The 15,780-nt window shown below is 42.5% G+C and overlaps 1 protein-coding gene across 1 annotated transcript; it reads left to right on the top strand.

Annotated features, from left to right (window-relative positions):
• The first annotated feature begins 15,149 nt into the window (after positions 1 to 15,149).
• LOC137368720 (cortexin-3) lies at positions 15,150 to 15,437 on the top strand. Its single transcript, XM_068028895.1, has one exon. It carries the CDS (start codon positions 15,150 to 15,152, stop codon positions 15,435 to 15,437), a length of 288 nt encoding a protein of 95 aa, XP_067884996.1.
• Positions 15,438 to 15,780: the final 343 nt, after the last annotated feature.

Raw genomic sequence — 15,780 nt, 5'->3', positions numbered from 1 at the left:
ACTCAGGAGTTTTGTTACAACCTGACCTCTGCATCTTCTAAAGATAGTGTAAGAGATCCTCTAGGAGGCTATCTCACACCCATATTGGTCCTGGTGCTGGAAACATGCCGAAGTGTGTGTTAGAGGATGGGAATATTGCACATATCAGCAGCTCTAAAGGGCTCCAGGGAAATTGAAAGGTATGTAGCAATTTAAGGGTAAGCGACCACTTATCACTCCAAACTTCTGTTCATTTTTAGGAAGGCCTGCATATATTACAAAATAATATTTCAGACTTTTGGAGGGACAAAACAGTGGCTGGCAAAGCCCAGTGGGTAGCACAACAAATGTGGAGACAAGGAAATGGAGGCCCCAATATATACGTGGAGGGTGCAAGGTTTTATAATCCAGAAATCCAGTTGGTGAAGGATATAACTGGAGCTAGTCTTTAAGCACTTTCCTAAGCATTTATTTATACAGTTACAGATGACAAACAAGCACCTCCTAATCCAACAACCATGGTTTAAGTCAGTGTCTATTTATAGGGGCACATGTGAATCCCTAGTGAATGCCCACCACATGCCCACAATTAAACACAATTAATATACAATTATGAGGGTGGGGGGGTAGGTGGGGGGCAGTTCAGCAGCCAGGAAACTCAGAAATGCAGTCTGCCTGGAAATCCTGCCAAATTTAATGGCAGGACCACATTTAAATTGTTTGAAATAAAAACAAGACATGCTGGAAATGCTCAGCAGGTCTGGCAGCATCTGTGGAGAGAGAAGCAGAGTTAACGTTTCAGGTCAGTGACCTTTCATCAGAACTGGCAAAGGTTAAAGATGTAATAGGTTTTAAGCAAAAAAAGTGGGGGGTGGGGCAAGAGATAACAAAAGGGAAGGTGTTGATAGGACAGGGTCACAGAGAATAACCAACAAGAAGGTCATAGAGCAAAGGCAAACGGTATGTTAATGGTGTGCTGAAAGACAAAGCGTTAGTGCAGAGAGGGTATTAGTTGACAGAAAAATGAACAGCCCTGGCCCAAAGCACAAACATGAAAAAAAAACAGTGGGTAGGCACATGGTAAAAAAAAAATTAATGATGTAACAAACTAAACTAAAATAAAAAGAAAAAATAACTAGAAATAAAAAGGGGGGCCTGTTATGCTCTCAAATTATTGAACTCAATGTTCAGTCCGGCAGGCTGTAGTGTGCCTAATCGGTAAATAAGATGCTGTTCCTCGAGCTTGTGTTGATGTTCACTGGAACACTATAGCAAGCCCAGGATAGATATGTGGGCATGAGAGCAGGGGAGTGTGTTGAAATGGCAGGTTAGTCATCTGCCCCTCTATTAAAACTGAAAGTGGGAACATTGGCATCAGGTTGGGATTAGATGTCCTATTTTTGAATTTTTAATATTCCCTGTCACCCCATCCATTGTGGGGGCTTAAAATTGCTTCCTAAGTGTTTGGCAAGCAATGGAGCAGCCAGACACCCTGTACGATAGCTGGTGAAGTGGAGGTGCTCGTGCACGAGCTGGTTATGAGAAGGATCGGCATGTTTGCCACACTAGATCACCCATTCCGTAAGGCAGCAATGCAACATGTCTGACTGAAGTTTGAAGCAAAAATGTTGATAGAGTAGATAACATTGACTGTCACCAGCAGAATGCTTCCTATAGTACAATTTGATTACAGGTCTTGTTGCAGCAGATAGCACCCAGCTGAAACTGGCTCCATGCTGACCTGAAATGTCTAGAGCCAATAGCATGGTTATTATGAGGTTGGCATCAGTTGGTGGCATAATATTTGGGGCAGGAAGCCTGGTATCTGGTGATTTCCCTGCCTTCTTCCATCTTGTACTGCATCAACCATAAAATATTACAATTAGGGTGCTTCAAAACCAAGCAACTACTTCATAACTTGCTGATTCTTTATTTTGGTGGCTTTCAGCTTTCTGTGCTCCCATGAAAGTTTGTACTTTAATACTTCCTGGGATATCAGTCTGTCTTGGGAAAGATAATTTAGCGAAGTATAAAAAAGGCTGCTGGTTTGCTATTGCCTGTTTTCCACTACTGCACAAGATGTATTTATATCAGGCTGGATTTTATGGGCCTCCCTGAGGCGGGTGGTGGCAGGGGGTGCCCACAGAATTGCAACGGGAGGTAGGTGGGGTGGGGGGGCAGAGGGCCCGTCGCCTTCCCTTTGTCAAGTGATTTTGTCGGGGGCGGGGTAGGCCGACAACGGCCTTCCTGCCCAGAGGTTAATTGAGGCATTTAGGGTCTCTACCCACTGCTGCTGGAATTTAACCAGCGGTGACGGGTGCCTCAGCCACGCGGGGAAGTCGCCCAGTGATGTAAGGCGCCCTTCCCGCAGGCTTGAGGGGAGTCCCTCCTCCTTGGGTAATCTGTGGCTCACAGAGGACCCCCGCTGGGAAAAACTGCACATCCCTGGACTCCCATCCCCCTGCATTACATGCCTACCCTCGCAATCCCCCTCGCCAGGGCTTTCTGGACTGGCCCCGGCAACCCTGCTCACTTACCTGAGGTCCGGTTCTCCAGTGCTGGGCATGCATCCAAGGCGTCTACAGTATCAGCAGTGGCCACCACTCCCAGTGACGCTGCCAATACTGCTGAGCAGCTGGCCCTGTGATTGGCTGGCAGTTCTTGGAGGCGTGATCCTCATCTTTAAAGGGACAGCGATCTCGGCACCATGCACCTAAGTGCTGAAACAACACAAGATCACGCCAGGGGAGCTCAGGAAGGCTGAGGTGGGGTTCCCCCACCTTTTCGGCCTGGCGCCGGAAGCCTTGCCAGTGTCACATCTTTTATACTCTTCTGCTAAACCCTTGTTAAAGCTTCAATTCCTGTCTGTTTCCCAATGAATTAGCAGAAAATATTTGGTTGTTTAAGGTTCCACATGAGTGTATTTATAGAAGAAAGGAAATGGTCCAAAAAGTTGATTATTTTTTTCAGAAGCTAAGAGTTAAAATGCAGTGCAAAATAAAATGCAAAAAAAGCAAAGGCTAAAAAAGCATTGTTCATAGAGATTCCCCTAGACCAATTCCAAATGGGAGAAGTTAGCTCCCAGCTCAATCACAACCTAAGCAAATGAAAAATTATGCCACACTTCATTTAACTGCATTTTAATATCTAAGTGATGTGTTGGCTCATTTTTTATGAGGGCACTTTAGGTTAATCTATAAGGCTTGCTGGCAAACCACACTCACAGTGAAATTGAGTCTCACTTGTCTATGTGGATTTTTGTTTGATTTTTTACTCCCCACCATCTGCTTTGCTTCTGTGCCACTGGCTTAGGACTGGAAAATCTATCTTTCTAAGAAAAAATAATTTGTGGAGTTTTGATCATAGGAAGTATCTTTGCTTTCTGCAGATTACCACATTTTCAATAGATGTTTTAAAAAAATGAACCATAACCTCAAAAATATTTGTCCTACAATTGGCTACAATTCTCACTGTTAAATATAAAGTAACTTTTGGCTTTTTTTTATTCATTCACGGGATGAGGGCTCATTAGCAAGACCAGTATTTACTGCTCTTCCCTAACTAGCCTTGAGAATCTGGCAGTGAGCCACCTTCTTGACAACTGAATAGCTTGTTAGGCCATTTCAGAGGGCAGTTAGGATTCAACCATGGGTCAGGAATCGCATATAGGCCCGATTGGGTCAGGATGGCAGATTTTCTTCCCTCAAGGACATTAGTGAATCAGATGAGTTTTACTTTTTTTTCCTTTCAATCTTTCATAGTTCAATGAAGTGAAAGCTATCCTCACTTAAGTCAAATAGTACAGAACTCGTGATAGATCTAACCAGCAAAAAAAAAATGCTACCCTACATCAAGATATTCTATGTAAACATGTTAATTTCCTAGAAATGATTTTACTAAGCTCTTGGGATGCTTAACAAATCTTAATCCTATCTGTATACTGCAGTCCAAGTAAGATTTCGATTTTATACATGAATGTTTAACCTTCTACATTCCTGAAAATGAATAGATATCATGCCTGATAAGGCAATGTGGAATTAAAAGTTTCCCAACTAAATCTCACTGAAAGATTAGTTGAAATGTGATCTGGGTCAAACCAGCACAATGCAAAGCTTTTAAATGTGGTGTATTGCACATTTCCACATAAAAGGCAGATTTGTCATGTGCTTGGCCCTAATTAATATGGCAAATATCCATTACTAATAATCAAGATAACTATATTCAATCAATTTGTTTGGTTAGAAAAAGGATTTCTTCAGTATGCTAAATAAAAATATCTAAATAATATTTTTCCTTGTGAACTTGTGTGTCTACATGTGTGTACATATTTTTTTAAATATTTTATCTACATCAGCAATGACTCTATACAAAATTGTGTTACAAAAGTCTTGATATGCTTACACACAAATAAGCAGGAAATGGCTAAATCTTAGACATGGTTGTCTCATTAATCATAGGAACATAGGAACAAGAGTAGGTTATTTAGCCCCTTGAGCCTGTTCCGCCATTTAATGAGATCATGGCTGATCTGCAATCTATCTCCATAAATGAACTCCGTGAAAAGTTATCGAGCTGAAACTTTAACTCTGTCACTCTCTCCACAGATGCTGCCAGACCTGCTGAGTATTTCCAGCATAGCTGCTTTTATTTCAACTTTCCGGCATTCACAGTATTTTCCTTTTGTACTCGTGGTCTTTTTTTATGTTTGAGCCTTTATGTGTGAGGGTTGATAACCTATGCAACCATGGGGGCATCACTGTTGAACCAGCCCTGAACTCACCAAATGCTCACATACACTATTAGCAGGACCAATGGACAATGATGAGGAGCACTCATTAGTTTACCACTCTAGCCGAGGAATATTGAAGGCAACTATAGTGTACCTAATGTCAATGTACCACTCTCCACCACTTGGCTGAACTTGTTCTCACATTGAACAACTTTTCCTTCAACTCCACTTACTTTCTCCACATAAAAGGTGTTGTCCCAGATAGTCGCATGGGTCCTAGCTTTGCCTGTCTTTTTGTGGGATATGTGGAACATTCTTTGTTCCAGTGCTACTTAGGCCCCCTTCCTCACCTTTTTCTGGTACATTGATAATTCTATCAATGATGTTTCCTGCTCTCACTCTGAACTGGAAAATTTCATTGACTTTTCTTTGAATTTTCACCCTTCTCTCAGTTTCACGTGGTCCATCGCTGATTCTTCCCTTCCCTTCCTTGACTTTTCTGTCTCCATTTCTGGGGATAGGCTTTAAACCAATATTCACTATAAGCTCACTGACTCCCATGGCTACCTTGATGACATTTGCACACACACCACTTCCTGTAAGGATTCCATTCCATTCTCCCAGTTTCTCCATTTCCATTGCATCTGTTCAGACGATGCAACCTTCCATCGTAGCGTTTCTGATACATCTTCCTTTTTCCTTAACCGAGGATTCCCATCACCATGGCTGACAGGGCCCTTGACCGTGTCTTGTTCTTTTTCATGTACTTCTGCTCTCACCTCTTTCTTTCCCCCTCAGAACTACGACAGGGTTCCCCTTGTCTTCACCTTCCGCCCCACCAGCCTCTGTATTCAACAGATCATCCTCCAACCTTTCTGCCACCTCCAGAGTGATGTGACCACCAAACACATCTTCCCTTCCCCTTTCAGCATTCTGAAGGATCTGTTCCATCCGTGACACCTTAATCCATTCCTCAGTCACCCCCAACACCCCTCCCATTTCTATGGCACCTTTCCGTGCAAGCGCAGGAGATGTAACACCTGTCCTTTTACCTCCTCCCTTCTCATTGTCCAAGGCACCTAACAGTGAAATATTGATTTCCTTATACTTCTTTCAATTTAGTATAGTGCATTTGCTGTTCATGACGTTGTCCCCTCTATGTTTTGGAGACCAAAACGCAGTCTGGGTGATCACTTTGCAGAACACCTCCATTCAGTCTGCAAACATGACCCTGAGCTTTCAGTCGACTGCCACTTTAATTTACCACCTTGTTTCCACTCTGACCTTTCTGTCCTTGGCCTGCTACAGTGTTCCAATGAAGCTCAACACAAACTAGAGGAACAGCACCTCATCTTTCAACTGGGCACTTTACAGACTTCTGGACTCACCATTGAATTCAACAATTTTAGATCATAACTTCTGCCCCTATTTTGTTTCATGTTTTTTTGCTGCTTTGGTTACTTTCTCTCTTTTCTTTCTTAATTACTTTGTGCCTAGATGGCAGCTACCCTGCCATTCACATCTCATTCAGACACATCTTTCGTTTCTTTACTTGTCCCATTATCACTCCCTTTGTACCATGAAACCTTTTGTCATTTAATCTGTCCTGCTCTCCAACCTATCACAGACCTTCCCTTTTGTTCTTCTTCCCACCCTCCCCACTTTCACTTGCTTAAAACCTTTTACATTTCTAACTTTTCACAGCTCTAATGAAAGGTCATAGATCTGTCATGCAAACAAGAAATGCAATGATACAAATTATGGAGAAAATCTGAAGAGTTATAAAAAACTGACTTTGTCTTTAAAAAAGAAATGTGCCTTTCTTTTAAAAAGTGAACAATGCTCCAAAATGGCCTCTGAAGAAAAAAAGGGCTTGGCCTTTGTTTATTCAAACTGTCTGACAGGGACAAAGGAAAATCTTTGAAGCTAAGCGGTGTCAATTGTACCCATCCTACACCAATCCTAAAATATTCAAGAATTGAATGTCTTCCTGTGAAAAAAAGATGTGAAATAGCCATGTCCTGGACCACTGTGTGATCACCGTGGGGAAGAAACCATAGCATCTCTTACACAGAGGTGAGAAGCAACACAGCTTTACCTTAAAAAGTAGCCTAGAGAAAGACACCCACGAAAAAAGAAGACAGTATCCAGAAGCTTGTTTCCAGCAAACCAGAAGGCATGTAACCTGATGTAGAATTCTGCATCTACACTATTCAGCAGTGAACTAGAAGTAATCCACTGTCTTCACCTGAACTTTCAACCAAGAGAGAAATCTACAATCACCTCCGGCCTGGAACCAACGAGAACTCAATTTGAAAGAAAATTCAACAGGTTTACCGTGACCTCCCCTGAAGCCTATCCCCCACTTATAATCATTCACCCCTGTTTTGTCTCTATTCATCTCTTCTTGTGCATGTCTGTGTGTGTGAGTGAATGCATGAGTGGTTGCGACAATTTCGGGATAAGGCGTACTAATCAATAACAATTGATTTTCTCCTGTTAAACCTACAAGAAAATCTGTTGCTGTCTACTTATTTGACAAATAAAACACCAAAGGGATTAAACCATAATAACAAAACACACTTGCTGTGGTCAAGTGGGAGTTGTAGAGTGGGAACCACCCAAACCTCATCACGTAGCCATAATAGATCTGAAACGTTAACTCTGTTTCTCTCTCCACAGATGCTGCCACTTAACGGCCACTTAAAGGCCTTCGCCCACCTCCATGGGGATTTTACCTGTGGTAGTCGGGCGGCTGAGGCCCAAGAGAAACCCCCTGACAAAAGTCACCCAGTGCCCAATCTGTATGACCCTCCTGCTGCCCCAACCACCCCCAACACCCAACACACCCCCCATCCCCTCAATTGGCCACACTTGCCTCACCGAGGCCCGACCAATCACCCCCGGCAAGGCAACCAAACCTTACCTTTGTTCCGGGGTCCCCGATATCTTCTTCTTCAAGCTGGGCTGTAGTTGCAGCAGTGGCCACCACTCCCAGTGGTGTTGCTGGGACTGTTATCTGCCAGCCCACTGATTGGCTGGCAGCATTATTAGGCAGTACTTCCTACCTCAAGCAGGTGGAAGTCCCGCCTCACACTAATTAAAGCACGGCGACCTGCAAAATACAGACCGGATCCCCAGGCGAGGCAAAAGCGGGTTTGCCACTGACTTTTCAGTCGTGGCCGGCTCCCATCTGCCCAGGGTTAAATCCCGGCCACTGTTCAGGAGAAAGAAAGCCTGTGTTTCGGGTGGGGCAGGTTTCTGTTGCCTCCATTCAAGAATTTAGCGTCTGAAGAGTGACTTGTGTAATTGCTGTGCTCTCTGGAGAAGGTTCCTTTGCTGAGAGTAAGTCCTGTTGGCTTTTGTGTTTTTGGAAGTTCCTGAACTCTCAAGAAAGTTTCAATTGTTAGAGGTCTACTTTAAAGTTTAAATAGATCCGTTGCTATAAAATCTGTGTGACTCCTGCTGCAGACGCACTGCCCACCATAGACTGTTCATTAATTTCACATGGCGAGACATCGAATGGCATCTGACTGTTTGACTCTGGGACATCTCACCGAATCAGAAAATAACACCAGAAGTTACAACCCAATTATTTTATTATTGCTAAGAAACTGCTGTAAAGACCATATTTTTGTTTTCCGCAATTAACCATTGGTATTTGAATGTATGTGGATGCATGAGGGATAGGAAGGTTAAGGAGTTAAAAAATCTTTTCACACATATAGATTCATCTCATCATTTAAAACTTGGTATATTAATAAATAGTTAATTTTGTTGCTGTTTAAAGAAACCTGGTTTGGTGTGCTTCATTAGGGGGATAAATAAAGTGATTAACTTGGCTATTTTTCTGGTAGGTGGGAAACTTTACTAATATGCTATGACCTGTGGAGTAGTGGAACTGAATTAACAGTGCATTACTACTGTCTCGATCGTAACAACAGACTTAATGAGGGGGCAAGACTGTGACAGATGGAATATAATGTGGAAAAATGTGAGGTTATTCATTTTGGGAGGAGGAACAGATTTGCAGAGTATTTTTTAAATGTTAAGAGATCAGAAAGTGTAGATGTACAAAGGCACCTGGGTGTCCTCATCAATATGTCACTGAAAGCTCACATGCAGATGCAGCAAGCAATTAAGAAGGCTAATGGTATGTTTGCTTTTATCGCAAGAGTAATTGAGTACAGGAGTAGTGAAGTCTTGCTTCAATTGTATAGAACCTTGGTTAGACTGCACCTGGAGTACTGTGTGCAGTTTTGGTCCCCTTACCTTAGGAAGGATATTATGGCCATAGAGGGAGTGCAACAAAGAATCACCAGACTTGTTCCCGGGATGGCGGGACTGTCATATGAAGAGAGATTGGGAAAACTGGGCCTGTATTCTCTAGAGTTTTGAAGAATGAGAGGTGATCTCATTGAAACCTACAAAATACTTAAAGGGATAGACAGGGTAGATGCAGGTTAAGATGTTTCCCCTCGTGAGGAATCTAGAACCAGGGGACACAATTTCAAAATAAGGGGGAAGCCACTTAGGACAAAGATGAGGAGAAATTTCTTTACTCAGAGGGTTGTGAATCTTTGGAATTCTGTACCCCAGAGGGCTGTGGAAGCTCAGTCATTGAGTATGTTTAAAGTTGAGATTGACAGATTTTTAAATACCAATGACATGAAGGGATATGGGGATAGTGTGGGGAAAAGGTATTGAAGTAGATGATTGGCCATGATTGTATTGAATGGCGGAGCAGGCTTGATGGGCTGAATGGCCTACTCCTGTTCCTATGTTCCTATTAAATTGTTTCCAGTGTTTTAGTGCTTAGTTCAAGTTAGTGTCTGGAAAACAAAAAAAAAACTACACCAAACTAAAAAGATACAAATATATAAATAATCTAGACTAAGATATGGCAGAGCAGGTTGTGGTGCCTGCACAGCAGTATGTGGGAGTTTGTGGACAGCCAGACTGTCCCAAGTGAAAACATCTGCAGTATATGTTGTCACTGCCTCGAATCTCTCCGGCTCAGAGTTGGAGTGTGAGATGGAGACACTCCAACACATAAGGGAGGGGGAGCACTATCTGAACAGTTTGCTCCAGACATCGGTCATACATCATAGAGAGATGCAAATTCAGAATGAGGTTGATGTGACTGATACTGTGCAGAGCAAGAGGAACTCAAGTGAGGTATTGAACAAGATCTGCAGAACCTGATCTTATCCAACAAGTACAATGTACTTGCTACCTGTGAGGATAAGCAGAAAGACTGTCAGAAGGATAGCCAAATGAAGACCATGACACCTTGGAGGAGGAGGCTATCCTAAGTGGGGAGTGGGGGGAAACATAATATGGTGGGTGGTTGTAGGGTGTTCAATAATTAGAGGGACAGATAGCATCCTTTATAAGCAGGATCAACCAGTTATAGATCAATTAGCCTCACATCTGTTGTCAGAAAATTGCTAGAGTCTAAACTTAAGGATAGCATGACTGAAGAGCTTAAAATGTTCAGCTGATCAGAGAGAGCCAGCATGGATTTGAAAAGGGTAGATCATGCCTGACAAACCTGATTGAATTTTTTGAAACGGATGACTGAAGAACTGGGAAGGGGAATGTTTATGGATGTTATTTATATGGAGTTCCAAAAGACATTTGATAAAGTCCTTCATAAGAGACTTCAGCTAAAATTGAAACTCATGGAATTGAAGGCAGATTATTGTCCTGGTTTGGAAATTGGCTGAGTGGCAGGAGACAGTGAGTGGAGATAATGGGTAGGTGCACTAATTGGCAGGAGGTGACTAGTAGAGGTTACACAAACTAGGGTTGTATTCCCTGGAATTTGGTAAGTTAAGGGGTGACACGGAGTTAAAGGGGAACAGATAGTGTAGATAGCGAGAAACTATTTCTGCTTTTTGGGGAGTCTAGGACTAGGGGGCATAGTATAAAAATTAGATCCAAATCTCCAAATTAGGAAAATGGTGGTAGAAGTTTCGAACTCTCTTCCGCAAATGACAATTGATGCTAGATGGATTGTTAAATTTAAACCTGAGATTGATTGATTTTTGTTAACCAAAGGTATTAATTAAGGAATGTAGGGCAAAACCAGGCATTTGGAGTTAGGTTGCAGGTCAGTCATTACTTCACTGAATGTCTGAACGGGTTCAAGAGATGAAATAGCATACCTATGTTCCTATATCCCGAGGAAGGGAGTTCCAAAATGCAGAAGTATTATGACTGAAGTTTCCACTTATGGTAGAGCGTAGGGGAGTGATAGTTGTATATTAGTCCATAGTTGGTAGAATGGAGAGTGTGTTTTGGTATTTAGGCTTGCAATAATGGATGGCAGCCCATGCAGGGATTTGTAAAAATGGAAAACAATTTTTAAATCAAATTATTAGGGATGGGGAGTGAGGAGACTTGAAGGAAAAATGGTAATATATGACTTGGACTTAGGGAGCGCTAGAATGCAAACTGAAGACTTAAAAAACCCAGCCTTGCCCCCCTCTGTCCCTGCAAACAACTGCCCCATCTCCAACCATCCTTTCCTCTCCAAAGTCCTTTAACTTGTTGTTGCCTCCCAAATCCATGCCTATCCTTCCTGTACCTTCATGATTAAACTCTTCCATCCTGTCACAGCACAGATCCTTTTCAAAATCAGAAATTATATCCTATGTGACTATGATAAACTATCACTCCTCACCCTTCTTGACTTGTCTGTAGCCTTTGACATGGTTGACCATACCATCCTTTACCAATGTAGCTCCTCCATTGTTCAGCAGGGTGGGATTGTCCTTGCCTGGTTCCAATCCTATCGATAGTCATAGCCAGAGAATCACCTGCAATAGCTTCTATTCCTGGTTATGCACCATTACCTCTGAATCCCCAAGGATCTGTCTTTGACCCTTTCCTATTTCTCATCTACATGCTGCCCCTTGGTGATGTCATCTGACTACATCCAACTTTATCTCACCACCATCCCTCCTGACCCTCCACAGTGTCTGATTTGTCCTGCTATCTGTCCCACATTCAATACTGGGTGAGCAGCACTTTCCTCCAATTAAATATTGGGAAAACTAAAGCCATTGTCTTCGTTCTGTGCCATAAAGTCCTCTCTGAGGCCATCCCCCTCCCTAGTTACTGTCTCAGTCAGAACCAGCACAGTGGCGCAGTGGTTAGCACCGCAGCCTCACAGCTCCAGCGACCCGGGTTCAATTCTGGGTACTGCCTGTGTGGAGTTTCAAGTTCTCCCTGTGTCTGCGTGGGTTTCCTCCGGGTGCTCCGGTTTCCTCCCACAAGCCAAAAGACTTGCAGGTTGGTAGGTAAATTGGCCATTATAAATTGCCCCTAGTATAGGTAGGTGGTAGGGAAATATAGGGACAGGTGGGGATGTGGTAGGAATATGGGATTAGTGTAGGATTAGTACAAATGGGTGGTTGATGGTCGGCACAGACTCAGTGGGCTGAAGGGCCTGTTTCAGTGCTGTATCTCTAAACTAAACTAAACAGACTATTTACAAATTTTTCATCCTGTTTAACACTGAGATGAGTTTCCAACTCCATATTTGTCGCATTACCAAGGCTGCCTACTTCCACCTCTATAGCATCTTTCTCTACCTACTTATCTGCTGCTGAAACCTTCATCCATGCCTTTGTTACATCTAGACTTGAATATTCCATGCTCTCCTGGCCAGCCTCCCATCTTCCACCATCCATTAACTTAAACTCATCCAAAACCCTGCTGCCCATATCCCAACTGGCACCAAGTCCTACTTACCCATCACCCCTCCTGTGCTCACTGACCTACATTGGCTCCTGCTCCAGCAATGCCTCAGTTTTAAAATTCTCATCTTGTTTTCAAATCCCTCCATGGCTCTGACCCTCCCAATCCCTGTAACTTTCTCTAACTCCACAATCCTCCAAGATCTTTGCACTCCTCCAATTCTGCCCTCCTGTACCTGGAGATTTCCATCACCCAACTGGTGGCTGTGCCTTCAGTTGTAGAGGATCAAAGCTCTGGAATTCCCTCCATAAACCACTTTGCCCCTCTCTCTCCTCCTTCAGGCCACTCCTTAAAACGTACCTCTTTTTATATGTGTCACCTGCCCTAATATCTCCTTATGTGGCTGGGTGTCAAATTTTGTCTGATAACACTCATGTGAAGCGCCTTAAAAATGCTATATAAATGCAAGTTGTTGTTGAAGCGTTTGGAAGGTCACCACATTTTGAGCCTGCAAGATTTAATTCAGCCAATTAAGAGCCCGCCAACCCTATTTGCTCCAAGTTCACGAAGTGAAATCAATATGAAACGTGTTTGAAAATGAGAGCTAAATGACAAGACACAGTAGAGTGGCTGGAACCCTCGGCCAAAGAAATCAGTGGTGCTGAAAGGTAGGCGTTGGCCCCAGTTCACTATGCTCTCTTTGCCAATGACGGGAAGGAATGCTCCTGGATTTAAAATAATGATAATGTTTAATGGTTTTTTTTTGCGGGAGCTTTATCTGGAAGAATTATTTCAAGATGCTCCTTGGCTGTCAGTACTCTCTGATCAGAAATCGCTTGAAGCGAATAACAACGAACCTGTATCCACCTCATCGAGATTCTCACTGCAAACATCGATGAGAAAAGGGCATTCTTGTTTGGCATAAGGGTCGCCCGTGGCTACTACACCTTTCAAGGGATACCAACCAACCGTCATTTATACCTGAGAGAGGGTGACTGTCGCGTTTTTTTGTGCAATTTATTGGAGCTGTCAGCTTAGATGGGAGAGTACGTCGCGTTTCTCCCGAACTGATCGAGGTAATGATATTTAACAAATGGACGTGGGTGGAGTACAATAATACACAATACCTGCAATCTGTTGAAGAATAGCTTTCCTTGTAAGAAAGTATGAAGTTGGATTTAAAATAAATACCATTGTGTAAACCGGGATTAGATATTTCCATCCTTCACAATCTGTACGTGTAGTAATCAGAATCACAGGCAGATGAATCGGAAACATATCTCGCTGGCAAGAATGTATCGCATCTGTAGTGTTTGGTTTGGTAAGAATATGTCGCTGCACACGGCCAACTCAATTAGCTTTCTAATTTGGTTATTGCAATGTGCCCTTTAATAGTTTACGGATTCCATGGATCCCACACAACACTTCGTCGGCAGGTTGCTCGGAATATTTAGCTCGCATGTATTTTATTGACACTTGGAGAAACTTGCAGTATTTTACGAGAAGTGACAGGGACAATCCAGAATCGTCACTAAACGCCGATGCTTCAGCTCACTTTAATGATTTCTGTCGTCTCGCAATTTATAAGCACTGTGAACATATGTTGCTAAATATTCAGTGATCCTTTACAATCAGGAACCATGTTATATTTCATGTGACAGAAATAAATTAACATACCTTTCAGGATTAGTAACCCAGCAAGTAAGAAAAATATCTTATTGCAGTTCAGTAGAAATGGTGTTCTGTTTTTAGCTGATTTTATTTAATAGAAACAATTTCAAAATGAGAATGTCTGGTTTAGAGAACAAGGTAAAGAGAAATATGGAAACATTGCACACTTTGAAAATGTTGAGTAAGAGCTTTGTACATACGCTGGTAATCAGGAAAGCTTCAGATAATTATCAAGAAGACACGAAAGAAAACTTTTGCAATGTTGTACTGAGCTCACTACTTCTAGCGGCTTGGCGAAGCAGCAGAATCATGTCTTAAAACGTCTCGTTCTTCAATCTGCATATTTTGTCACGTTCTCAAATCTCTCCAGTTTAGAAGGATCAATGAATTCATGACGTTTCCAATTGAAATGCCAATTGCGTTGCCTGATGGGGTATTTAGCCTTGAGTGAAGACCGACTGTAGGCTCTGGTCTTTCTGAAGGTTGAGAATTAGGCTGGCTGTTCTATCAGGAGAGATCAACAGGAGAGTAATAGAAACGGTTCGCTGCAAAGAGGACTCATTTCCCATACCATCTATGGCGGTAATATGCAGAACTAAATATGATTTTGCAAAGTACTGACAACTCTTTATTTGGATGCATGGTACATGGTTCTTGAAAGTAAATAAGTGGGCTGGGTTCGTATCACATTTTCAAATGCTTTAGATTTTATATTTTTATTCAGATATATCTAAAAGCATTGCTGCTTATTTGACCATACCTATTTTGATAAGTCCAATAAGGCACATTTACTCGGGTGATGAGGTTATCTTGATCAGCTGATAGCTGGATTTAATTAAAAATCTAATTCTGGCACGACTGCTGCTGGTTGGCAAAGGATGTAACTCAGTTTTATGGTAGAGATTTATTTTAACGTTGTCACTGTGTGGGTGAACTCCGCTCACGGAACCTGCTTTTCGGTAACTGGTTGAATTATGTCTAGCTTCTAAACATTGAACAATTGTTCTTTACAGATCAAGGGCTTCAACCCAGATATTTTCACTATGGGCTCAAAGAATTGATCATGAGAAAGAGAAAATTCTGGGATTGTTCACTTCAACTCTCCTGGACAATGGACGGTGAAGTTTTCACTTCCACTCTGCTGCCAGTCCGAGGTGCGGTCCACGAGGGGATGGCTCTGGAGCAGAAAACCACTTTCGCCGTTGTTATCTTCCTATTCATCTTCTTGGGAATCCTCATTGTAAGGTGCTTCCGGATCCTTCTGGATCCGTACAGGAGCATGCCCACATCAACATGGGCAGACGGGCTGGACGGATTGGAGAAAGGACAGTTCGACTATATATTGGCCTGAAGGGGGAGGGGAGGGGGGCGTCTTCAGAATGGGACAAGAGCCTCTGGTGATACCATGCAATTTATGGACATGATTGATTATTTGACAAGATGGACCAAAACGCAATGTTCAAGTTCTAAAATCAAGGTTGTCATCCCCTTCTCCTGCAATCATAATATTGTCTTTCAAATGTAAGTGCGTATAGCAAAACTGAACAGGTATCATTGGGTATAACTAACACTTGTGTAAATACACTATAAGTGCTAAACTGATGGAAACTTCGCGATGAAATCCGAGGAGGAACGTGTCCGTAGCTAGAGATGTAACATAATTAATGGGATTAACTTTTGCCCGTTATAGATAA

This window comes from Heterodontus francisci, chromosome 4, assembly GCF_036365525.1.
Source record: "Heterodontus francisci isolate sHetFra1 chromosome 4, sHetFra1.hap1, whole genome shotgun sequence".
Taxonomy (NCBI): domain Eukaryota; kingdom Metazoa; phylum Chordata; class Chondrichthyes; order Heterodontiformes; family Heterodontidae; genus Heterodontus; species Heterodontus francisci.
Note: the sequence above shows the minus strand (reverse complement) of the source record. Positions and strands in the feature narration are given on the sequence as shown.

Coding starts and splice junctions, on each gene's coding strand:
- LOC137368720 (XM_068028895.1), top strand. CDS start 15,150: ATGAGAAAGAGAAAATTCTGGGATTGTTCACTTCAACTCTCCTGGACA.